The 27,924-nt window shown below is 33.2% G+C and overlaps 1 protein-coding gene across 3 annotated transcripts in view; it reads right to left on the bottom strand.

The window, feature by feature from the left end:
• LOC110454982 (sodium channel protein 1 brain-like) overlaps window positions 1-27,924 on the bottom strand; it is a 115,711-nt gene that overhangs the window by 16,863 nt on the left and 70,924 nt on the right. Inside the window, exons 6-26 of one of the 3 annotated variants that reach the window (XM_021504830.1) lie at window positions 27,234-27,362; window positions 25,002-25,114; window positions 23,826-24,041; window positions 23,401-23,458; window positions 22,299-22,443; window positions 21,941-22,075; window positions 18,706-19,167; window positions 16,859-16,888; window positions 14,712-14,793; window positions 14,073-14,320; window positions 13,040-13,210; window positions 12,087-12,277; window positions 11,527-11,677; window positions 10,624-10,837; window positions 9,629-9,792; window positions 5,720-6,015; window positions 4,995-5,015; window positions 2,540-2,681; window positions 2,049-2,222; window positions 1,608-1,730; window positions 913-1,176 (exon numbers count right to left, since the gene is read on the bottom strand). In XM_021504830.1, the coding sequence (XP_021360505.1) occupies window positions 913-1,176; window positions 1,608-1,730; window positions 2,049-2,222; window positions 2,540-2,681; window positions 4,995-5,015; window positions 5,720-6,015; window positions 9,629-9,792; window positions 10,624-10,837; window positions 11,527-11,677; window positions 12,087-12,277; window positions 13,040-13,210; window positions 14,073-14,320; window positions 14,712-14,793; window positions 16,859-16,888; window positions 18,706-19,167; window positions 21,941-22,075; window positions 22,299-22,443; window positions 23,401-23,458; window positions 23,826-24,041; window positions 25,002-25,114; window positions 27,234-27,362 (3,529 nt within the window). The remainder of the gene's footprint in view (window positions 1-912; window positions 1,177-1,607; window positions 1,731-2,048; window positions 2,223-2,539; window positions 2,682-4,994; window positions 5,016-5,719; window positions 6,016-9,628; window positions 9,793-10,623; window positions 10,838-11,526; window positions 11,678-12,086; window positions 12,278-13,039; window positions 13,211-14,072; window positions 14,321-14,711; window positions 14,794-16,858; window positions 16,889-18,705; window positions 19,168-21,940; window positions 22,076-22,298; window positions 22,444-23,400; window positions 23,459-23,825; window positions 24,042-25,001; window positions 25,115-27,233; window positions 27,363-27,924) is intronic. The other 2 variants (XM_021504831.1, XM_021504832.1) reach the window with 2 other exon arrangements.

Here is a 27,924-nt window from a genome sequence, read left to right as displayed (position 1 = left end):
GGAAAACACTAACGGGAACCTAGGCTTACATAGAAAAATGTATAATTTCTATGTGTATATCTAGGAAAACACTAATGGGAACCTAGGCTTACATAGAAAAATGTATAATTTCTATGCGTATATCTGAAATACACTAACGGGAACCTAGGCTTACATAGAAAAATGTATAATTTCTATGCGTATATCTGGAAAACACTAACAGGAACCTAGGCTTACATAGAAAACTGTAATAGTTTTATGTAACTTAAAGCTAGGTAAACAGGAGACCAAATGGCAAAAAAGTGGAAATCAAGCTAAAATTGGCCTAATAATTTTGGAAGTGAGACCCCAGAAGGGCAGACCTCTTTACTTTTATTACACTTGATTCCCCTGGACAAGGATTGGCTAAGAGCTTGCTGCCACTATAATTAAGTTGAAATCTGCCTTGCAGTTTGGGAGATTTCATTTAAAATCAAATTGTCTTCATCACCATAGCTTTGGATCAGGAGTATGTTGAATGGAGACATACTCGCCAGTATGTTACAGCACTGGCAGAAAAGACTGCCAACAGGGTGTAAAACAACGCTGTGCTGCTTATCTTAATAATGACTTTTCCATATAGTTATTCAACACACATGATATGTATAAGATTTAAGCTGATTCAGTATACTATATTTGGAACTTGATATAATTATGGGAATGTTAAATCTAGAGGTTATAAAATAGTACAATCTGACTAACTAATTATAGAGCTTTAATCCATTTACCAGTGACAACCATACAGTAAATACATCTCGAAGTATTACTAGAATGCATCAATCGGTCACTTTTCATACAGTAAAAAGATTGTTACATTGGAAAAAAGTTAGCTTGACATTTTATCCATAAAACTTAATTATCTATGGTAACAATGTAATAAAATATGTTACTTACGACTTGGAATAGAGCTAGATATCCACTGAGAACATTATCAAATGTGATCTTTGAATTCTGCCAGGTGTAATTTTTGGCTAAACATTCTGTCTTATTAGCAGTAACTGTATATAGCAATCTTTCGCCATCTTCATCTACACATTTGAAGAACTTTCCACTGAAGAACTGGACACCCATGATACTGAATATAAGCCAGAACACCATGCATACCACCAGTACATTACAGATGGCAGGGATGGCCAACATCAGAGCATTCACCACAATCTGTTCAAACAAAAGGTGTCATATCAAATTTACATCATTCCATATGAAATGCAAACATTTACAAAACGTCACTTTGCCAATTAAAGATACCACAGAAAATATCTCATCTATCAGATTTTTTTTACAAAAGCTTGTTGATTTGTCTTAAGCATTATAATATGAGTTTTAGAGCTGTTTGAACTTACCCAAGGATCTCATTCAAAGCAATTAAAGGTGTTCAATTCGAAATTCTAGAAATGTCTGTCAGCTACATGTATCCCATTTGGATTTTTGTGAAAAATTCTTACATGCCACTTATTTCTAAAAGGCAGTAATGATAATTTCTAGAAAGACATGTTAAGATGATTTTAATTACTTTACAAAATGTTAAAAATAAGTTAGTGTTAGAGTGCTTTAAACCTAGTGATATTTGTCTTTCAGCCTGTACTTACCCTCATACCCTGCCATCGAGAAATTGCTCTTAGAGGTCTGAAAGCTCTGAGGGTACGTAAGGATCGGAAAGCAGAAATGTTATCAACTCCTGCCGCCTTGGCTGCTAAACTGGCAATAGACACCTACAGGGAAATAGAAAACAGCTTTCTTCAATGCTAAATTCAATTAAATACATGATAATTTTAACAGTTTTGAAAGGTTTCATAAAGACTAAAAATTGTAAAAGAATTATTTCATAAAAAGTTTTGATATCAGGTCCAATAACAATCAACCATTAGATTTGTAAGTGTATTTTAAGTATAGCAGAAATAACATAAAACTTTGCAGAGTCAGACTCATGATCTTTGATTTAATTGCCTCTAATGTTACACTACACTCCAGTCAGACTACTCAGTAAACAGTAAACAATCAACTGTAACATGAGAAATAGTATCACTCACCACTACAATGCAGAAGTCAAGCAATGTCCAGAACTGGGTGAAGTACTTCTTAAATCCCATTCCGACCCACTTCATCAACATCTCAATCGCAAACAGAACGCAGAAGATAATGTTAAGCCAGTCCAGTGCCAACTCCAAAGTCGGGTTTTCATACAGGTTCACATCCTCAAAGGCCTGATGATGAAAATACAGGATCGGGGCATTACACCATCATACAAAATAATTTATATATAAGTGACCAGGGTAATTAGGTCAAGGTTATCTAAAACATACAAACACATTAAATAAAGCCAAAGATATGTAGATGTGGTCTTTAAGATAGTCTTTTGCCTCTCTTGACTCATATCTTACAGTTATTACATAAAGTGACAACCATATAGGGGTAAAATAATTATATCCAAGGTCAACATACCAGAGTGAGGCTGCTTACAGTTATTACATAAAGTGACAACCATATAGGGCTAAAATAATTATATCCAAGGTCAACGTACCAGAGTGAGGCTGCTTACGGCGATCAGGAACAAGATGATGCCTTCAAACACTTTGTTTTCTATCACAGTGGCCATCAGCTTTCTTAACATGTACCACTTTTTACCGAATGCTGTATCGTCAAACGTCTTCAACCAGGTAAACCTGTCAACAAGGTAGTATTGATGTGTTCTATAAGGCAGCACTAACATAATGTTTCATCACAGACCTTAGCAATGTTCAAACAAATATCAAACATATATGTATTGCTTCACAGAGAGCAATTAGGGTCACCATATTTACACAATAAAACTGAAAAAAGAGTAGGCATTTAAATTAGAATAATGTATCAACTGTTATACTATACACCCAGGCTTAACAAGTATCACATAGGATTTAAATATGTTTGTCTTTACCCGGTTTGTTCAATATCAAGGTTTTAATATCATATTAGATGAAATTCATCCCAAATTTTCCATTCTACATCACAGAGGCTCGGCTAAAAAAATGGATAAAATGATACTTGTTCCATCAATTTCATTTGAATTATATTTGCCGTAATTATAAAGCCAGTAGGTCAATAAGGAAATTGGTTTCCAAATTTATTATTAATATTAATAAGTGTTGTTATTTGAATGTGTATTTCAAAACATTCATATTTTGTATTAATTGAGGCAATCTATAATCAGTTCTCTTACAGTTAATGCATCGTGTTTACAGTTTTCCAAACTTAATTCCTTTTTAGATGCTCGATCTGTTTAAGATATCTTAGTAATTTAATTGATCTTAGATAACAAAGTTCTGAAAGTGGTATGTATATTAAACATAACCTGCTTTGATAAAATTCCATCAAATACTTTTAAATGATCAGAATATAATTTTTGGCTGACCAATTTGTAATGTTATAGGATTTGCGTGACCCTGATAGCTTCAAATTAAAAAAAAACTTTTTTTTTTTCTCCAGATTAGTGTTTTTAAAATAACAACAACAAAGCCATTTTAAAACTCAGCCTTAACCATCTTAATTAATCTTAAAATTGTAATGTTACTTTCAGGAAATGCTGATTCCATTATTTAAGTTTAAAATAATATTTATTAAGCAAACTTCATTCTTGAAATTTGGATCATGCTATAGCCAGGCAACAACCACTCTAATCTAGATTTCAAACAGCACAAATATTGTACAGTTGACAGATATTATATAGCTACAACTTTACAACACTACAATGTTTCACTTATAACTATATATACAAAGATGGACTTCTACAAAACTGAAATAAGAAATAGAAAAAGTCTGTGAATGCCCCAGCCTGTTGCTCTCCTTTGGGTTTGGGACGTTAACACAAACTTGTTTGAGGTGTTCCTGAAAACTTCTGCGAAGTTTAATTTAAATCAGAAGAAAAAGAAATCAGTGACCCTGTCTTACATCCTCAATCCTGAAAATCAGAATGTTTGAAGTATTTGTACTGAAAATTGATTGAAGTTTTGTCCGTTAGTTATTATAAGTGGCCCACAACTCTATTCATGGCAGAGACATGATTAAAAAACTGAAATCTATGATATGACAGTATATTCATAGCCATGTACCGGAAGGAAACTCTAAATATGAAAACCGATGATGATGAGAGTACTATGGGTGTGGGACATTTTATGCCTGTCACATGCCTTGAAGTATCCTATTTAACACATAATGTTTGTAAGGCATGAGACCCTGAGTCGTGATTTCAGTATACAATTTTCCCTTTCAAAAGACATCAATATGGCAAAATCTTTAACAGCAAGGCATTCATCAACATGACATGAAGAGTATCAAGCAGGTTTCTGGGCAGAAATAGTGATTTTTATGAAAAACACTTTTACCCAGAGAAAAGAACTGTCAAAGTTTCATGTTATTATAACTGCCGGAGAATTATAAGCTAAAGAAACTACCTGTAACATTAGAAAATATTACACTTTAACAAATTCTGTAGGCTGTGTCCCAGACAATGTCAGTTTCCAATAATATAAGTTAGTAGTGATGCAAATGAGTTGGTTTACAGTAAATTGCATGAATGCCTCATGAAAGTGAAATTGCAGAATACATGTACTTCAACATGAAACGGGAGGTACAGAAAATAACATCTAGGCATAGGATGACTGCAGACTACAGGTAGAAAAAACACCTCCTTTTAGACACAGGATTTCATTCTGTCCAACCCACACACCAGCATTTTAACTTATTCACCCCTAAAGGCACATTTGAACTTTTCCAATACAAAGGTTGGAATAGTTCATTACAAAGCTGCTTCATTGGCTCGGAAGCAGCTTTGTAACACAACATATAGCTCATTTGGCCCTAAGACAAGACTAGCTACACATGAACAGATTGACAGCAACCTGTCGGGTAAGATTTGGTAAATCTGTGTGGGTTGGACCAGCTGAAGGAAAACCTGTAACTCTATGGATGAACAGTACTAATGCTTCTTCTATTATTCTTACCAAGGAATCCAACGGTACAAGCTATTAACACAGGAACCAATGGTGAGAAACCAGCATACATGTATTGAAATAATCATCAAAATGGTTTCCTGTGGATTTCTTATTTTCACTTCAATATTTTTTTAGAGCTATACCACCAAAAGTTTTAGAGGTTTTATGCAATTGCTTTGCAAGTTAGAAACTTTTGAAATGAAAGATAAAAACATAATAACTATGTTAAGAGCATGGAATTATATTAAATCCTTATGCTTTGAACTCCTTGGGAGGTTCATCATAACATTACACAAAGGAAGATCTACCCAGCTGGCTAAGTATCAGTATACAAGGTAATGGATCATTTCAAATCATGCACCCATTTTCCTTGTGTTTATATTGGATAACAGATGCAGTCAACTGTTTCCTGTTAAAATCTAACCCCTCGGTTCATTCAGACAAAAGACAATAGGATATTATATGGATATTGTCACCATACAAGTGTGTTCGACCTAACAAAGTTTCTGAAATTACATCAATCTACCCTATTTTATTTAAATAAACTGTAAAACTACTTGATTCTAGGTAATGACTTTATAAGAGGAAACATATTTAATGCAAAATTCCTGTAAGGCAAAGTTGATTAAGTAATGACTTCTTATCATATCTGTTAAACTGGAATCTATTGAAGTGCGACCCTGTTTGTGAACATTCTCCCCAGTATTATTGTACCAATTTTGTGTGATACCTACACTTTGTAGAAGCCCTCTGGGAAGCAGTCTTCAACCACAATCACCTTCACCTCTTCCTCTTCCTCATCACCTTCCTTTTTCTTTGTCTTTGTCGTTGAGGCCTCAGCTCCTAAAGGAAGATCATCATCGTCTTTTTCTTCCTGGTCCTTCTTTTCGTCCTTTTTATCATCTTTTTCTTTGTCTTTTTTATCATCAGCTTTAGTTCCTCCTTTAGTGTCATTGGCATTTGCCTTCAAAGCCGCATTGAAACTGGAGAATTCCTCTCTCTGAGTGCTAAAGGCAGCATCCACTTTGTCCTGTTAAATATTCAAATATTTAATTGAAAATTAAAAATGCAGTTGTTACTGTACATCTAAACTTAAAATTTTAAAAAAACATGACATTTGAATACCAAAAACAATATTAAATAAATGAAATATTTTACAATGATTTAGAAATCTTAAGGCACATAATTTTTAAGATTATCAAGAAATAACAGAAAATAAATCAAACACATTTGAATTAATATCAAATGATATCTTAATAGAAAAGAAGATAGATATTGGAATTGTTTAACAAAAACTTTTAGCAAAACCTTGATGTATATGCATTACCTTAGATTAATTATAGAATAATTATTTTCAAGCACTGCATTCTAATACAGCCTATAGCTATTGCATATCACTGACAGGAGTTCAGAGTTATGCAAGATTAATAGATTTTTCACTGATACAACATGAATATAAGAACTAGAGGAATACCATACAACAGAGCATGCAAGCTGTAAAAAAATCCCACTGGATTTCTTAAATGAAGTAATTCTGTAGGAGAATTTTGACCTGAGCAGATATCAACTTTAAATTAATAAGATATCTGTATGTCTGTGTCTCATCAATCTAGCCACCAGCCACTTATATAGCTGTCCCACTCTCCAGTCTAAGTTTTAGGCTGACAGACAGGTTTACCCTTCATCAGTACATTTTGACAGGGTGGAGTACTGTGCTGGGTGCCTTCCACATGGTATTTCAGCAAAATAGCATTCTTAAGTTGGCATAAGGTCTGCGATATCGCAAAAAGGTGTAATACACCAACACCACGCCTCCAGCACACAATCATACATTACTGGAGACAAAGGTGGCTGGATAGTGCATTTGAGTAGATATATCTAGGAGTTATGGTTCTTTAGTCCCAATCAGTGTTTTTAAAGCATATATACATGCACCTAAATAATGACAATCTGCATATAGCATAACCATTTCCAATTTGATATATGATTTTAAATATTGAAATTAAATTGTGTGCACTCTATTGGTTTCTGTAAAAAAATATATATGTGGAGTTAAGGTAATAGGATTGTGTCACCATTTCTCAGTAGAATTTCTTCAAATTTTGTAGTTATGTTGCTTTAAAGTAAAGAAAATTTTCCGCAACAAAAAAAATATAGGTTGTCAGAATTTAAGGATTTTAAATGGAAATTTATCTAAAAAGGAGTGAATTTTGAAAAAAAAATGAAAGACACAATATTTTTATAAAATAATGTCAATAAAAATGATACTGATATTGGTGTTGCATTAATGTATATCAATTTAATAAATGCTGAAATTGTGTAAAATTAACTCTCTATACACGATATAAAAATTGACATTTTATAATAAAACCATATACACATAGTAATTGCAGGCAAGAGTTATCGTTCTTTAAAAACTTCACAGTAGTGAAATAGGTAGCCGGTTTCCTGAAGTACAGAAAAATGTACACATGTGACTCATTGATAAAAAAACCTGAATTAATACCTGGATTGCTATGAAATACTTTAATATTGAGAGAACACACTGTTCTGTCAATAATAAACATACAATATTCATCAGTTTAATATTAAACATTAGAATTTGCGGAAATTGTGATACTGTCTCCCTACATTGGATTTTCAACTAGGGATATACTTCCTGTTTCCGTTTATCAATACACTCCAATGACCTTAAATAATTAAGGTAAAGGATACCACTGCACTATTTATGATTGCAAAAAAGAGTTCCACTTCAGACATGTTTTTTTTGATCAGGAATATATAATTCTCCTAATACACAACATAAAATAGTTTGTCTTGGTTAGAGTTACTTCCCTTCGCAAGGTATTCGTCTTTCACTTGGTTAAACAGGGGTTAACTCATTCACGCCTGAAGACACATTTGAACTCTTCCAATTCAAAGGTTGGAATAGTACGTTCCTTACGAAACTTCAGGGGTGAATGAGTTATGAGTGTAATCTGGAGTGGACAGGTCCTGAGTTCCACTCCAGGAATTTCTACTTTTCTATATTTTATTTTATTTATTTTTTCAAAAATTGAAATTGAAAAGTGAAATACATTTAGAATGACTGAAAAAATTCAGGATAGTGACAATGGTATTGATATATTTCACTTTGATATTTGATGGCATTATTTACCTCAAAGACTCTCTAAATGGAATCTGTATATTTTACAAATCCAGGTTACAGCATGCAGTCTATTGGTAACAATACTGGGTACATTACACAATTGTAATAGGACGAGGAATAGTGATAAAGATAGTGCCGTCGCTGAGGCTTGAACCCATGATCCTTGGCTCTCCAGCCCGATGCTCTACCGCTGAGCTAAAGGGAAATTCCCTACAGCTGACGCTTGTAAGGCAACCTAATTAATCCACATCTTTTACACAATATCTTTATCACAAACTGAAATACTGTAAATCACTGTGAGGTGTAATATTAGCCCAGTTGGACACTTTTCTTGGCATCAATTTATTGAGGGCATAATAATCAAAGACCTACTAATAATTGAGGCTTGAAATATTCAAAAACATTATCCTCAACATGCCGATTAACAGTAAATTTCAGTCCCTTTCCATGAAAAGGCTATACACATGGTAGCTTCATGTCACTGTTTGAACAATAAATGATACACAGAAAGCAATCAAAGTCAGACCTGGAATTACCTAATGGGGAAACATCATAATCACACTAATATTTATTTTTTCCCAGTAAACAATGTAAAGGAAGAATAATTTGATAGCTAGCTTCCAAATCCATCAATTCAATTTCACTTCAATGATCGACACTCACTAGTAAACATGGTATTATATAGTTCATTTTAAATGATGAATCTGACTCGATCCATGTATAATATTGTAAGAATTTAATTAATTGAAAAAGAACTTTAAAATATAAGATCCAGATCTGACTCTGACTATTGAGGTGGTTGACAAGGCGCCACAACACATGATGGTGCTCTAATAAACAAGTGGAGGGTCAACTGTGCTCAGAATTTACCTGTACCGGTACAACTTCTGGTAAAACCTTTAATGGAGCTTTTTGACTTATAGAACCTGCAGCTTTGTGAGATTTTCTACGCTTTTTGCCCTTAACAAAGAATAGATATCTCACATTGAATCTAATTTTTTAACATAAGTTTCAGTTCTTCAGCTCCTGATAATTTTTTCTTTACTGAATTATAGAGCATGTAAGCAAACCCTATAATCCCTGATAATCTTACTGTTTTTTAATGAAACACTTAAGTTGAATTTAAAAAAAGATTCTTCACTACACTTTAAAATGACAACAGTTTTTAAATGTTTTAACCCAGAATAGAGAAGATATTTCATCTGTCAAAACTTTGTACTAACTGTTTTAGAGCACGAAATAAAACTTGCCACTTGAAGACAGCTTTTGTTGCATGGATTGCTATCTTACATTTGTTTGACATAAATTTCTGTTACCTTTTTGGCCTATTTCACAAAAACAAATTGTTCAAGATGAAAAATCATAATTATTTTTTCATCAGCAAAAACTGAGTGTTAAATCAGTACAAAATTAATCAACAATTGATAATTAAATGTGAACTCACTTGTGTACAAAAATCACGATGCATATGTGTATAGTTTAAAATATATCCTACCTTAGATTTCTCATCCTTTTTAGCCGTCGTTCCATTGGCCTGAGGTTTGCCCTTGGTATCTGTGCTGTTTTTAACAGGATCTGTCTTGCTCTTCATAGTACTTGCTTGACCATTGGTCAGTGCTATTTTGTCTTCAGCTTTCCCCTTGTTCTTTGCATCTTTGTCTGTGAAAACAAACATGATTCATATGCCAATATAAACTGGTCCCAAATATTGATAACAAACTAGAACACTGACAGGTGTTCAGCAAGGGCCTGCCATGTTCCTGACTTTAACTCCATGGTCTATTTTCAATAACAGTATAACCTTGACCTTAAAAACGTTTTAACCTCTATTTCACATCTACATCTATCACAGTGTATGTTCGTGTCAAATTTCAGAAAGATTAATGTTGGATTCCAAGATAAGCTATGGAAACACAGATTACTTATAAAGCTCACCTGTATCTCCGATATGGGGCCTAATTATTATAAACTGTTTATAAGTCCATCCACATGTTAGCATTAGGCCCTTTGAATTATTTGGTGAGAATTACATCCTTGTACTTAAATGAACTATCTATACTCTCAAATTTTTAAAGATTAGTATATACATGAATGTATCCCTATGATTTCTTGTGAAATTTGTTGAAATATAAGCAATTTGGATTGATATGTCTTGTCTGTGGCCCACTTTGACCATCAATGTATATATCAGAGAAACTAATTTAAACTCAAAAACTTTGATGGCAATGCTGACATGTCAATGAACCATGAAAGGTAGGCCGCATCCAGCATTTGATGCATGGGTCTAGATGTACTACCTAAGATGCATCTATGGTCCAAGTGTGGTTTATACTTTCAGTGAAACTAAGGCAAAGACTTAATGTTGAGACCACTGCCATTGCTGCCGCTGTCGCCGGAAAGCAACACCTTAGTCTCGCTTTCGCTACCTTGCCGCGGCGAATGTACTAGTTTGTAAAAAAAACAAAAACAAAACCAAACGCTGTTACTTACCCTTGCTGTCTTTGTCAGTAGTGCTGGCCTCCCCATCTTCTTCCTTATCATTTGGTCCCACAGATGCTGATCTTTTGGGCTTCAAGCAGCAGCAACAAAGATTCTTTATTCTCGTGATTGCCAACTTAAGTCGATTGTCTTCATCATTTGGCTCCTGATCAAGTGTGTCACTTGCGAATGCATTTAGCAACAGGGCAAGGAAAAGATTCAACACCTACAAATATAAGAAAATATCAGTTTTTAGAAAATATTGTTTTTAATAAAAAAAAAAAACAGCTTCAAATAAAAACCCATACATGTTTTTGTCTCAAATGTATCAAGAAGTAGTTAACATGGTCAATAATGCCATTCATTACCAATGTTTCACAGGTTTCCTACATAATAGAACTCTTCTGTGTAGGAGATATTGATGTCTGTCGATAAGGTGACATATTTATATCCTTAAGCTTTCATTTTCAGTGAAATATCATGAACTTAAAAAAAAAAGAATAAAGGTCAAATTGAACCAGAACAGATTGTGGCATGAACCTTGATACAGTGAGAAGGCCAAAAACCTTTAAGTAATGAGTAAATTTGAAGAGATCATGAACCTTTGAACTGAAAGGTTGCAAATCTTCAAATTAAGAAATTGTGAATATTCAAATTTAAACTACAATGAACATAGAATCCTTCTACTGAGTGGAGATTGAAAACTTTCAAAGTGAAAAAGTCCATGTTAAATTGAGTAAATTAATTAAAAAACCTTACGAAATTGAAGGAGGTCATGAACCTTCAAAATGAAAGTGGGTAATCTTTCAATTAAATTATGGGTCACGAACCATCAAATTGAGAGGCTGTGAACATTAAAATATAAAATATGTCATTAATGCTAAGTTTACAGCCTTGATTTTCATGTTTACATACAATGAAGTTTCCAAGAACAAGAGTTGGGAGGAAGACAACCATGCAGAGTTCGTCAGCAGCCCGCATACAATCCCACAGAGGTTCAATCCACTCTCCACAAAGCACGCGGAACACCATCAACATGGCATGAAAGAAGTCAGTGAAATTCCACCTGGAATATGATTGTAGAAACAACATGAATAAAATATCGTACTCAAGTTAATCTTTTAACACATTTAGCAATTAAGTGGTATTTATTTATAATAGGATGGAAAAAATGAACTTCTTTTTAAAAATTAATTCAAATAGATTTTCAAAGTCCATTCCATCTGATATGTATGATAAAAATGGATTAGATACTGGTGATATGTCACTAAGGGCTTACAGAGGAGAAACAACCTCTTTGCATAAAGAACCTTTATAGTCAGGTCTGACACAAGTTTACCACCATGTTAGGGTCAAACCCATCCTTAACGTTTAGCACAAAAAGGGGAAAACATTTTCAAACATTTTGAACAGAAGGCTAATCACGAAAAGTAACTATGTATGTCAAGTTTTATTAATTAAACCAATTTAAATACCTGGGTATATCGTCGCCAAAAATTTCCTCTGTGTAGGAATCAGAAAACAGCTGAAGACCAATGACAGCAAAGATATAGATGACAATCACAAGGACTATGGTTAAATAGCCAAGTGCCCCTAATGTACTTAAGATAATGGTGAGAAGCAATTTCAGCGTCGGCCAGGATTGTGCCAGTTTGAAGACTCTGAGCTGTAATACAGAGAAAAAATTCATAAAATTTATGAATTTATATATTAGTTTTCCTCTTATTCGTTAAATAAATTTAAAGATAGATGAAAACTTGATAGATGATGGTTAAATGAGTTGTTATAGATTTAAAGAGGAAGCGGAAGGGACCTTAATTAAGATATTCATCTGGTTTAAGTGACCTTTTTACAAATTTTGTATCAATCCATGCCAGCAAGCTCCTGGCAAAATATTAAAAAATCATATTCTATGCCTTTCCCTTCTTCAGAATATGTAGTTTGAGTGCTTTAACATATCCTATTCCGATGACCCTGGATATTTGTCATGGCTATTCTTTCCCTAAAGAATGTTAGCACCTACTATAGTCCAGCAATGACCTGCAGTCCAAACATCGTGACTCAAGGTCTATCTATTCTTCAGAAGAGATATTTTGAGCATTTTAATAGATTAGATCTCTGTGACTATGTATATAGATCTTGGTTATTTCTTTTTTCAATACTTTGTAGTACTCTATGCCAGTAAGCTGCTGACCAAATATCATGACTCAAGAAGATGTCATTTAATTAAATTGTTGACGGACAGACGACCGATGCCATGGTATGGCATAACTAACTCGTTCACTCCTACATAACTTAACTGGACTTGCCAAGTCTTTGATTTGGTAAGGTTCAAATGTAACTTTAGGGGTGAATGGGTTAGGTTCACCTTGGTCCTTTGGATCAGGTGAGCTAATAATTAAGAATATTCCAAAGAAAATGTACTCACCAATCTGAATGATCGGAAAACACTGAGGCCATCAACATCTTCCAGACCAAGATCTACAAGACTGGCTATCACAATGACAAAGTCAAACACATTCCAGCCATTGTCGAAGTAAAACTTGCTGAGAGCTGTCAGTTTGACTACACATTCAAAGGTAAAGATACTGGTGAAGATCTGAAACATTTCATAAAAGAATCTTTTTACTCTTTTTATTATATAGTAGTCATACAAAAATGAAAATTGTGAACATTTTATGTAAGAAAGGTTCCATTGAAATGAAAAATCCAGCCATCACTGTATTTGGTCAAAATTCTGTATACAATTGAGCAAAAGACCAGATTTCAGATTTTGGTTTAAGTATAAGTATAGCAAATGCCAAATGGTGAATAAAGGCAAATAGTAAGAAGTTGTGATCAGAACAAACTGAATTTCTGTGCCCATGCAGGTAGCCAGACAACAAACAATAATACACATTATTATATTAAGGCATACAAAAGTTATATCTAAACATTTCGCCATAAGGAACTTTATCAGTGTGAGCATTATTTCTAAAATGTTCTCAATTTTTAAAGAATTTTTCTACTTATACATGTATCATGTTACCTGAAGCTTCTTCTAATCTATTCCGTCTTTGCGTATTGCAGAGTTATCTTCTCTTGGAAGCAGGTATTGAATGTTACGTCACTTGTTTGTGAGAGTAACGTCATCAATTTTTGAGAAAACGACGCAATTTTCTCACACAAACCAATGACGTAACAATCAATACCTGCTCCCAAGAGAAGATAACTTTGCAATACGCAAAGACGGAATAGAACCTCATAACAAACAATGTGAATAAAAAACATCAATTTATATGTTTGACCGATGCTCCATGATATTCAATTTAACATTTATAATTATTATATCACAGCACCTCTTAAAAACTGTTCAAACCTTTTTAACAGTTGAAAAATCAGGTTTTAGATCAATGATATTTGTACATTTGTACTGTTTTTATTAATTTTGTTTTTATTGTTGATCTTGTTTGATGACTTACGTAGTTAGCTATTCGTAACACCTCCTTGAGTTCGTCTGACATGCCGTGATGTTCTACAGCCATGAAGACGGTGTTGAGAACAATACAGACTGTAATGAACAGGTCAAACAAGGGGTCCGATGCAAAAACCATGACACCATTCTGGACATAGAGCCAATAGGTGTAGATGCTTGTCCCTGCACAGCAGGGGCAGTTCCGGTCTATCAGCTGACCCTTCCCTCGGGCTGGTTTATAGCCGTCACCCGTAGCTGTAAAACAATATGTCTTACCAATAAGCTCACTGAACATTTTATTTCGAACAAACATCTCCCTTTTTAAGGAATACAAGTTATCGAAATGTGAAAATAACATTTTTTTTATAGATAATTGGCAACTTCCATCTTTGACAGTTGTAGGATATATTTGAATGTGAAAAATTCTGGAATATTTCTGTTTAGATGCTTAGTATGGGTGAATTCCATCAGGTTGGCACTTTTGATGAATGGGTGTACATGGAACAAACTTACAGTCCCTTGATTCACAGGCAGCTATACAATCTACCAACCATATGAGCAATTATTTTGGTCAAGAATTATAACCAGCAGTTAATTGATTTTATGCAAATATTAAATGAACAAACACCAAAATGTCTACACATACCCAAGATGATCTCTGGTCCAACTTTCTTCTTTTTCACTGGATATTCACCAGCTTTTTCAAGGTGAATCGCAGAGGAAGAGATCTACGTAAATAAATCAATTAAGTTTCATGACTTTATTGCCATCAGAAAATTCATAAATTTCACTCTGACTAATTATGAGGCAGCCATTTCAACTAAGTTATAATAAACTGAAAATGAAAACAGGTTTCCTGTGACAAAGAAAGTATGTACAAGGTGTATGTGCCTAGACATAGCAAGGAACAGAGTTAATTATAACGCGAATAAAAAAATGAAAAAAAATGATTGAAATAAACTGAACAGAAACAGAATGTTCATGGTTTCATGAAACAAAACTTATAATAGAAAAAAAATATTATCGCTGATTATCTGTCATAAGATAATTTACAAATTTTAAGAAGAAATACTTGTTAAAGCTGGGTTTTTTTCTTTATAATTCTATCATTTATCTATCTTGAGTTATTATAATTAGATAAAATGATAAACAATGGTCAGTCAATGCCATGGAACCTGCATTTAAAACCTTTTTTTTACCACCAGGTAAATAACACTTTAAAATAGCAAAATCAGAATTCCCATTTTTTGACTATATATGAATAAAATAATTATAAAACAGTGGAATCAAAAAAAAAGGAAAATAATATAAGCAGTCAAAACTCGTCACAAATATCTATTAAATAACTGTCTGACATACACCTGTTATATTGCCACATATCTGGTCATATTTACATAAAGGATCGTTGAAAGCAATAGAGAGAGAGAGAGATGATTGTCGGAGCACTATCAGTCGCCTAGTGACATCATAACACAGTCGGTATTATTACTATTGTTATAAGTATACATCTATAAAATTAGCATTATGGAAGCCTGTAGATTTCTATAATACCTGCACCACCAACGCCAGAAACATTTCGTGCATTCTCTTCTCACATAATATTTCTGAACAATAAAACTGATCATCAAAAGTTAAATGTTTGTGATTCTAAACACATAATGTAGCTGCATATTTCTTCTGATTACTATTCAATGGGTTGCCCTTATAATCATATAAATTCCACAGTGATATTTTGAAACTGTTTTTATTGTTAAAAAAATTGAAAATTTATGCAGAAATGACAATGTGATCTCCATCAAGTATACATATCAATGTAGATCTATTGATAAGTTGAATGGTTTGTTTAGTAAGTCCTTTTTAGTGATAGTTTAACTCTCATAAAACCCCACTAAAATCTTAATAATTTCTCAGATATAATTTATATTTACCGTATATTCATATAAGCCTTATGCTAGTCATGGTTCTTCTGTTTTGGCATCAATGCATTGAAAAGTGCTTCATATTAAATATCGGTCAAAATTACCTTGTGATAAATATTTCACTCAATGTCTACAAGTGATGGATTTAGTTTTGACATATAATTTGACACAATGACAGAGGTGATATATAATTTGTATTGTGAATATTACACATGTGGCATTGACAACACAAAAAATCCACTCTCGTTGAGGCTGTACAAAGATCAGGCTGTGTCAAAAAAAAATAAAAAAAAATTTAAAAGTGCAAACAACATTGAGAATTTCCTGAATAAGTTATTATTGTCTTTATAAATTTTAGATAAAAAAATATACTATTAGATAGATTGAAAAAATGGTAAAAGATTTTTTATAAAACAAATTACAATTTTTAAATTAATTTTGGCTTATTAATTAAACTATTGGCTTTTTAATCCAAATCTATCCCCTTCTTCAAACTCTCAATAATAAATTTCATGTATGAAATATATACCTTTGGAACAGTTCATTTAATCACCAAATTTATACATAGCATTCTTATATTTAAGACAGTCAATACTTTTCAGCTTTTACACGTTTAATTTATCATTATTCAAAAACAGTTACAATTAAACTTCCTACATTATTTGAAAGAAAACAAATTAGCAATTATTTTTTATATTTTTTTTATATTCTTCAACTCTAAAAGAATACATCTAGTATGTAGCATAGTATTTTTTTCTGATTCTCTATTTTGAAAGTCTTTTTTTACATGTGAAATACACAGGTGCTTGGTCGTCAGGGTCAGTGAGACAGCGGGCTGTGCTTGGTGACCTTTCATCGTGCACATTTTACTTACTTTGTAATGACGTTTGACTGACAGATAACCCTGTAATATATAACCATGTGTTAAGGATATATGCTACCCTACACATTGTATCTTAGTGTCAGTTATCTCCCTTTAACAATTCCCATTATATAATAATTGAGAGCTACCTTTGTGTCATCAATACATGTATTCATTGCTTAAACTGTTTTAAATTTGTCATCAAAATAAATAATTAAGTCCAATTTAACCTAAAATAGACAGGAGAAACTCTTTTGCAAAAGAGGAGCATGTCAACATAAGGTAGCATATGTTCTTAAAACTCAAATTTGTCATATTCTCTCTATATGTCTACTGACCAACGTGATAACCACGTCAACTGTAATCAGTGAAAAGTTTCTGTGACATCAACCACAATATACATGTATGTGCAATCTATATATGTACAGTCTACATATAGATTAACCATTTATAGAAAAAAAGATATTGTAAATACACAAAGCTTCAGTCAGAAAGTTATTCTGTAAATAACCCCAGAAATAGTTTCTGACAAAAATGCCAGTGCCGTTACATTTTTTAGTGATTTGGAAAATATAATACAAAAAACATGTATATCAATTCTGAAAATGAAAAGGCAATTTCCTTCCATATGTTTGTAACATTAAGGAAAGATTACATGACATATCCAGTCCAGATTATCATCATTAATTGTGTTAGAATTGACACTCAAATCTCAAATAACATAAACCATGGGTAAATATAAACACAAGTCACCAACACAATTCATCAACTTAATTCAAGTCTGTATGATTTAGGGTTAAACACTTCTTTTTTCATTTTTGAATGGTATAAGACATTTCTCAATTTCCATGTAATGAAGGCTTTAGCAGACTCTGATCAAGCATCTGATGTGATAGATGAAGGGTAAACCAACAAACTAGAATACAATGATAAACAGAATGACAATATCAGGCTGATCTCATGTCAAAGTTCATGTTTTCATTTTATTCATCAAAATACCATATTAAACCTTTGATAAGTAAGGAGACCTGTTCAACAGGAATAGGATACTGTGATAAATGTGCTGAATTTTGTATATGGCACTTACTTTGGAAAGTATTTTTTCAAGATACATGTATAACACTTGTGTAAAAAATAAGTTCTAAAAGTGATGGGATTTTCAATGAAAAAGGGCTTATCACAGGTAAAATATGGTTAGGTCGCGGAATTAAATTTTTCATATAAGTCTGCGATTAGGAGCATACCCCTTTACCTGCAAATGAGACAAATGTTCCTCTTGTTCTAGCACTATTCTCAAATTGCATACAATGCACCAAAAGCTTTTTAATTTTTTTGGAAACAAATTATATTTCTCTCTTTTAATTTTCATTGCTGCTGATACTCTTTGACTGAAACCACACATTCTTAAGATGAATCAATAAAGAAAATACTCAATTTAATTTACAGAAAGAAAACTGACAATTACCAATCAGTCAGAAAAGAAAGGATATTATCATGCATGTCTATCAATTTTCATATCTATTTGTTCATTAAGATTTTTAAAAAAAAATCAAATGAGAGAAACCTTAAACATTAGGAAACAAACATTTTCATGCAAACAAGAGAAAGCTGGTGGTACCAAGTGTCAGGAGAGGCCGATGGTAGGTGTTGGGTTAGGTTAGAAGACAACCTCAGACGGAATCCTGTACAGAGTTCGCAGGTAGATTTAGGAAGAAAGCGGTGAATCCATCTCTGTGGTGAGGTAAGAGTTATCTCCCCTCTCCACGTGAGAACTACTACATGTGTTGAGTATATATGCTTTGGATATATATATAAATTATATATTTATATATGCGGTAAAATTTAGTGCACAAACTTACATTGTCAGTGCTTTGCTGTTTGATCAAATTCTGTCTTTTTGCGTTGGAGGGTAGAACCGGCAATTCCCCAAGGAGACCATGATTGAGAGAACCGGTACCCGAATCAGCGGTTTTATTGGCAATACTGTCCCAGCTGGTTGTGTCTCCATCTTTCTCCTTACTGCCTCCAGATTGTGAACTCTGTACAGAATATCCGCTGTCCTTGCTTGGCATTTTCACCATAGGCTTCCTCCCTTTGCCATATTTTACCAGGTTTTGGCCGTTGACTGTTTTCTCCGATTCCCCTTCTCCTTCAGGAACCTTTCCATTGGATTGTTTGTTGTCCGGATCCTTTCCTTTTGTTTCTCCAAGGTCAGATTTCTCTTTCCCACCTGGCTTCCATTTGGCTGCAGCTTTCGTTGCATTAGCTAGTTCCTTGAGTGGGTCTTTATCCTTTGCCCTTTGCTTTTGTGCCTCATTTTCCTGCAATTCAAAATGCAATATCATGATATATTGGCACGATAAGAAGAAAATGATCTAGACAAAAGTCATCACTTAAAAAAATCATTTATATAAGTTCAAATTATGTTGATCTGGAGATTATATCATAATTATACATTTGGCATTGCATATTTTATTGTTTATACTGACCTATAGATACACGTATAAAGATTAATACCTTACCTAAATTAAACAACATCTGATGAATACCTGCATTCATAATTTTATAGAACAAATAATGTAGAGTATGGTTTTACATACAAATACAGAAACTGTGATGTTTTAATATGTGATACTAAATATTGTAATAATGTGAATCTACTCAATACAAAGAAGTATACATGGTAACAGAAAGGAGTTTACGAAGACATGCAAGATGGGGGAAATCAATACATGTATATAAATATATATATATATATAAATTTACAGTAAGCATGAATATACGGATGTAACCATGAAATCTTTGTATTGAGGAAAAGTTTATGAAGACATGCAAACTGCAAAAAAAATTAAAAAAATTATGAATACCGTAAATGAACTTAATAAAATCATGAAAATAGGATCGCAAAAATGACAAGTGGCCCAAGGACCTTACTGGTCACCTGAGTTGTGATATAGTTGAAAAGTGTTATTTCTCTTTATGATCTATAGAAAACTTCACCCTTGAAGGAAAGAGAAACAATTGACCTGAGAAAATCAAATTCACAATTTTGATAAACACCTTTGGTCGGTAAGTCACAGTACAAAATGTGAACGATTTATGGAGGTGTGACGCAGGACGACAGACAAAAGGCGATAACAATAGGTCAAATGGGACTGTCTTAGGTGACTTACAAACAGTAGGTTAAAAGTACAAAACGTAATATGGAGTCTAAAGATGACTTAAATATATATATGAAAATTTCCAGATTTAAAGTCTGATTTCATTCTACAATGTTTACAATATCTAGTTTTACATACAAGGTCAAAAATAAAGTGTTGCTGGTTTGCCCTTGACCTACTCACTCTGTTTTCTATTCTCAAACAATTCTCTTTTTCTTTTAATTTTTGACTTATTCCTTTATTATGCAAAAGTCTTAATTCTTAACTTTACATTATTGCATGGCAGGAAATGAAAACTTCTTCCAAAAGGTATCTAACTTAAACTACTCATAAAATTGTCATAGAGGTAGTCAAGTGAAAACAAACAACATTTCAAACATGACCCTATATTGGAGAATTAATAAAACACATACACAGGGAGAGGCCCGGGTTACATAAAATGCTGTCAAATGGAGGTCAACACATGCAAACAATGATATCTTTAGACATGGTTTTAGTTTTTCTATCATTTTTGCTATAACCATAACCTTGTTAAAGCATATTATATTGGTATAAATACCAGTGCTGTCGTTGTTTTAAATATGGTAAAATCCTAAAATAGTACTATTTTCAGGTTATAAATTCTACTGTAGCAATGAAGTTAAAAGTAGCCTCTAACATTATCATTGTTTGACATTTCCAAACTTTTAACATGATTTCCAAATACAACTGGAAGTGTTGGTAGAAAACATGTCATAGCTAGACACTCTACAATGAGAACTAGAAGTCTATATTGTAACCATGCACTGTCTTCAGCTTCACCGGTTCAACCCTTCACCAATGTCATCTCTGCTTATATAGTCAGTTCTTGACATAAAAACAAATTCAGTGTACATATATCATGAAAAACCTAGACAGGTCTTAATATTCTATAATTAAGAAAATTGGTTTGCACAATTTTGTAAAAAAATAAATAACGTTTACATAAACAACTGAAGATAGTGATGCAATTATGTTTTGACTTCCATAGCTCTCTTGTTACAATGTATTTTATAGTATAAGAAATGCTTGAGGAAGACCTATTGAACACACTATCAGAGAATGGCGTTCATTTTAACAGACTGATTAGGATTTCAAATTCTTTTAAAATGAGAGATTCTTTTTACACTCAATGCTGCTTTCAATTTGACCAATGAAAACAATTTTGATCATCTTCCTAAACATCTCATTTTCTTTCCAGAATTCCAACATCCTAAGATATATGTAGAATGTTATGAGTTTTTTCCCATTGATGCTCTGGCCTATTAAAATGAACGCCGTTGATAGTCAGTCTGTAAGAGAGAGTCACGACAGGAGGACTCTACTCACCATCATACGTACTGATCTACCCCAAACTCTCTGTGAAATAATCATCAGCTACAGTCAGTCCTCTCACAGTAAGGATCTATTTTCTGTTTTAGCCCCATTACATGGATCAATAACTAATAGCAGAGTTTCCAGTCAGCCGTTACCAGAGTTTGTTTTATGGTTAGTTTCTAACTACACACTCAAGGCTAATAAACATAATTTATCAACATCTAAACATTTTCAATTTTTCCTAGAAGTTTTGCAGATGAATTTCCTTGAATTAGACCCATGGGCTATACATTGTATTTCATGTCAGTAAAATTCACAACAAAGGTATTTTTGCTCTAATATCAACATTCCAATGTGAATAAAACGACTACTAGTAGATCTAGACAGTTCAACAATGAGCTAACATCTGCATGTATATACACTTTGACATAAAATGAATGTTAGTTGACCGAATTTTCATGTGACTTAAACTAAAGTGCAAAAACAGCAGCCATTTCAAAAAGTGATTTCACAAAAGAACAAGCTACCACTTGCAGACACTATGATATTGAGGCTATAAACTGATGTGACGGGTATTTTCAGGAGAACAATACTATACCGCCTCAGTGGAGTCTGCCTCCTCTTCGTACGCCATGGCCACCACAGCCAACATGAGGTTGATTAGGTAGAAGGATCCAAAGAAGACAACAACCACGAAGAATGCCACATGGAACGGCCCAGAAGCTCGTATAACCTGTACGTACAAACACAATGAAGGTCAAGGTCTTTACGGATTTCATTGAAGGGTACTGTATCAATGTGGAATTTAATAGTGACTTGAGAAAAATGACACATAACATTCTTATGGGGAAATAAAGCGTCTTTTTGACAAATTTGTAGATGTATTTAACATTTAACGAATATTTAAATCTTATTTTTTTTTTTTTAATAGAAATGAGAGAAAGTTTGGAGGTTACCTTGATGTAACAGTCCTCCCAAAAGTCAAGTGTGATAAGCTGGAAAGAGGCGAGCATGGCCCAACCAAAGTGGTCAAAGTTGGTGTAGCCGAAGTTGGGATTCTCACCAATATCAACCATACAGGTGTAGTTGTCTGGACATTTACTGAAAGAACCAACAAATTCATAAAATTTACATTCCTATCATTCAGAACAATATTTAACTGTGGTCCATTGTTGAGAGTTTTTGGAGATATACGAGTGGAAGTGATAAGAAATATTTTGTTAATGTAAAAAAAACACTACAATAAGCTTAATTTTTTACTCTCAAAAATATGGTGGTTTACTTTTCAGACGGTATTGAAAGTACCGAAAAATCTTTCCAAAACACCACCATGTTCCTGCTTTATCATAATTGTACAGGTATTAGCAGAAAATGTTAAAAGCTACAGTATAAGGGAAATCAATAGATACAAGGAAAAGATTTTCCTAATTTAACATCTTTTGTCCGTAATTTCCTTCCGTTTGTGACGAGCTATATGTGGATGCACTTGAACACACCTTTGCTGTGGTTTACATAATGCTTTCAGTCACCTTTGTATGAGGTAAATCAATACTGGTCATTAGGAGCCCCTTGACCCATATCAAGTACTTCTATAAAAGAGGAGTCCCTAGAAAGCTTAGCAATCTCAGATGATTTTTCAGTCCTACACAGAGGTAAAGCATGTATGTGGCTCAGGAGATCATGACCTTGGGGACAACATACAGGTAAGCAGGCAAACATCAAAGGCTTATTACTGTTCTTGACCAATATCACATAAAATATTGAAATATGGACCAAAGAAGGGCGTAAGACTCTTTCAATACTAGAAAACATGATGGATTCAGTGGGAGGAGAAGACTGTAAAATATAAGTGTGACTTATCTCTACCTTCTCCAACTATAGAAAGGGGTGTTGCCCAGTAGAATAAAGGGTTGAAGTAAAAGCTGAGAGAAACATTCCTGTTTAACCTTTATCAATGATTTTCTATTTTCAGACTAAACTTAAGATAATTTAGGTATTGCCAGAACGTTCATGTAGTTTCCGTGAATAGTTATTAAGTAGGGGTATACTAGTACTTACCCTGAGCCCGAGGCATTCCCACATACAATATAGTCACCATCTAGTTCGTACCAGTTCGCTGTAACAGGATAAAAAACATGACAAATTGTGAGTAATAACACCTTAACTTTTATATATTATACAAAGTTCTCCTTTTCACTATGATGCTTTGCAACATATTTACAGAAAAATTGTACATGTTGATTAGTTTAGCCTCCTTGGTATGGAGGATTATCCAAATATTTAATTTCTCTCAGTGATATAAGAAATATTGTTTTTTGACTTTATATTATAAATAATATGAAAACACAGTATTTGAATAAAAGGTAGTAATTAAACAATTACTTTAACTGTCAAACTTGTGTTCACTTAATCTATTACAACTTTGATAAAGTTAGAGAAAGTAAACCTTATTAAGTAATGTTACTAATGTCACTAAGCCTTACATGTGTTTTTGACCCATGCATCAAACTGTGCCTCTATACTCAACGAGGGTGTGGCTACCAGTTCAGGTAAACTGACCACACACTTCTGTCGGAGCACTCCCTTGTAGATTTGTAGCCCAAACAGAGCGAACACCATCAGACAAAAGGTTGTCAGCATTATTACTTCAAAGAGTAATTTGAAAGCTCTAAGCAGTGCATTCACAATAGTTTTCAACCCTGAAATGAGTAAAAATATAGACATGAAAATAAGTTTCCAGGCTCATCTTACTTTAACTGATTACATAAAGTGACTAATACAGATTTTAATAAGTTTTCTCAAACATAGACTGGCCACAAGCCCCTAAGTTTTTATGAAGAATTTTTCGACTGCATTTTACTACTAGCTTATCTCCCCCTAGTTTAGAACTTGGAATCAGACATCCAAGGGATCAAAATTATTAGAGGTTTTTTTTCTTCTCTTAACCCTTTCACCCCTAGGTAACTTTAGTAGNATTAGAGTTTTTTTTTCTTCTCTTAACCCTTTCACCCCTAGGTAACTTTAGTAGACTCTACCATACATTGATCTGGATGAGTCCATTATGGTCTACAGTGGTGAAAGGGTTAATAATTCAATATTCTAAAGACAGGGGCCAGTAAATCTAGCTCATACAGTGTGTTCCAATTTTTTTAATTTGAACTTATACTGTATCATATATGTTCATACAATTTTGTTTATAAATCAACAGTGCAAGACAAAACAGCTGAGACTAAAAGAGCTATGCTTGACATACTAACATAAAGAATTACCAGATTTAACGTCTGAAAACAGTTTATTGCGGCAAGACTTGGATCACAAGGAAATAGTGAGCTACTGTACACTATACTATTTTTGCATTGCTTAAATTATATACACTTGTTTCCAATTAATTCAACCACTGTTGTCGATGCAAGAGTAAGTATCTTACATTTTCACAATGTTGAATTGTTCCAGACTTGTCCAATGAAATCAATATATTTGGAGCAATTTCTTTAATTTTAGGGACACTGAAGTGAAATTACATTAACTGAATGTCACTGAGACTATTTTGGGAAATATAAATAATTGTATATTTAAAAAACAACTTTGTAAGTTGTCAACTAAGAGAACTATACAGTTGATTGAAATGTGTACAATGTATAAGAACGTTCTGTACCTACCTGGAACTATGGAAACTGTTTTGAGAGCCCTGAAGACTCGGAATGTCCGCAGACCTTGGAGATTTGTTGAATTGCTCCCTGGTGATGCAGCTTGTATAAATATAGTGATATATCTGAAATAAAAGGACAAAGTAAAGCATTGTTGTGTAAAATGTAACCTTTTAAATGGTGGGATTTGTATATGAGAATATATATTAACTTCCTTATTTTCTGGTGTAAAAAGCATCTTTTTTCATCTGAAATCAATGCAGCCCCCTCCTTTCATAGCAAAATTGATTACCTTTTTTCGTGTAAATGAGATCTCTCAAATTTTTCAACAGGAAATTTATAAAAATTGACTCCCTCCATCCATGGTGAATTGGTTTATCTTTTAAGTAAAATGATGTACTTCACCTTTTTGCCAATTTCACCCTATTTCCATTCTTTAAAAAACCTGGATATGTACCATCTACCATAATTTTTACAGCACATTTTTCAAACTTATTTCATACTCTTTAAATAAGATTCTAAACATAGAATAACTATAATAACATCCAATATTGCTCAGAAGATCATCTTCAATTATTTTCTCACCTATGATTTTCAGGTCAAGAATTGTGCATTTTTTTTTTTTTTAAATCAAACATTTTTAAACTTCATTATCTTTATACCCTTTAATTATTATATTCAAGAAAAACATGTTTGTATCAAATCTATGTTAAATAGCTTGGTTAACCAGTGAATCAGAATAATTTGGCAAATTTGCAATACATTAAATACAATGTAGTAGGGTTAGCCTGGTGTATGTTTCATTATTATTTTTGTTTTTATGTTTAAGTCAATGTAAACAAGAAGGGGATCCTGTTGACAAGAATCTACCATACATTAACCCCACATTGAAACCTTAATGAATGCATATTCAAGCTCATTGTTAATACAACAATGGCATTTAGCTCTCGTTACAAACTAATCTATTGCTGGTACCAATAATGGAGATGAATTGGAATGCACGTTTTTTTCACTATTTGTTATCAAACTCTAGACAATTATTAGAGCAAAAGCATAGCTAGACAGATTACAAGCACTGGACTAGGGGCCTGAAGCAGCTAATACCTCTACTACGTAGCTAAAATAAGTATGCCTAGCCAACAGATTAAAGTGTTCACTTTCCAAAATACAGACATGTTCACCTCGAATAAAGGATAACTTGTTTGCAGACTGAATATGCTATTTTTAGTAAAATGTCATATGCCCCCTGACTTAATATGATCAAAAGCAATCCCAAGCATCCCTTCCTCATAAAGTGTGTATCAAATATGGGCATTATCACCAAAACCTATTGTTTGTAAACCAAATTCTATTCACAGATTAGCTAGGTGACCTTTTTACCAACTCTCCAATCGTCAAAAGCAATCCCAAGCATTCTCTCCTAACCAAACTGTATACCAAATGTGATCCTGATCACCCAAAAACAACAATAGAATTTGTCAAGGTGTGACAGTCTGACAGATTTACAGCACAATACAGAACAATACATCTCATATCCCACTTCTGTAACAAGAGAAAGACATCATTACATTGATTTTAGGATACAACTTCTGAAAAAAATATTTTGTATGGAACAAAGAAAATACCTTGATGTAAATTTAAATGTATTCGCCTCAATATAAGGTGTCAGTGATGCAATGCCAGTGTTTTATTACATAGCTACTATCCACAAAAATGTTAATCAGGCTCACGGCTCTCAGCCAGAGAAAAAGAAAACCTTACTGCTGCATCAACAGTCTTTTATCAGCAACGAGTAATAATATTACGGAAACAATGTTATTACGGTAACAATGTGCAAGTGTCAAAAGCCATCAGTAATTATTCATGCAGATTCTGCCCAAACTTTCGATTTCCATCACTTGATGCCTAGGTTAAGCCATCGAAACGAGCCTCAATATTTTCCATAGAATAAACAGCCAGATCGATAGGGATTATAATGTATGTGCATGTATATCCAGGTCTCTATTGTGTAGACTGATATTCTACACCAGGCATACCAGGGATGTAAATCGAACTAGGACAGCATACAAAACAAATACAAGTAAAAACAGATGGTTTTACTCAAACATTTCATGTTCTTTAAAACTGTACCATCCGATGGCTGTGCTGCAACGTTTCCTTAATGGATCCAGATGCTGTCTGTCATATTGTGATTTTAGTGAGAGTTTATAATCAGTCTCAAATATTTCACATTAGAATACTTACGCAGAGACTATAACTATAAAATCTAGCCAGTTCCAGGGATCTCGTAGATATGTGAATCGATAAAGTATGAAGCCTCTGGCTATGCATTTTACAACCAACTCAATGGTATAGATGCCAAGGAAAACATATCTGAAAGAGACAATATTTTTGTCATGAACAGAGCATGACAATTGTTGCAATCAATTTACAATAGCAATCAATGTAGTTTCAATTTTCAATTTCTTATCAGTAAAACATTAATAATATATTACAATATAAAAATTCATATCAATAAAAGATAACTCTACATACATATATGAACAAATAAGGTCTTTTAAATGTCTTTTTCTAACAACATGGCCCAAAACATATTTCATTAAATTGATTCCAAACTATCGATACTGAGCAGGAGGTCACAATTTGATTATATAAACTATAAAGCAACATAGTCTCCATCTTCACCCAAGCTCTATATTGTAGATACAAATAGTGCAGCTTAACTTCAATATAAGATATTGATTGCTTTAATTTAACTAATATGCTTTGTAAGCTGGCCTTAATTCTAACACAAAGAATGCTGTTGCCATATCGATGACCTCATCAGTTGTTGTGTGGCTTCAGACTGACGAACAACCCAAACAAACCATATATTGAACAGATTGTCTTGAAAATCAAAATGTGTAGGAATATTTTCAATACAATTTCAACCTTG

Source organism: Mizuhopecten yessoensis, unplaced genomic scaffold (genome assembly GCF_002113885.1).
Source record: "Mizuhopecten yessoensis strain PY_sf001 unplaced genomic scaffold, ASM211388v2 scaffold8123, whole genome shotgun sequence".
Taxonomy (NCBI): domain Eukaryota; kingdom Metazoa; phylum Mollusca; class Bivalvia; order Pectinida; family Pectinidae; genus Mizuhopecten; species Mizuhopecten yessoensis.
Note: the sequence above shows the minus strand (reverse complement) of the source record. Positions and strands in the feature narration are given on the sequence as shown.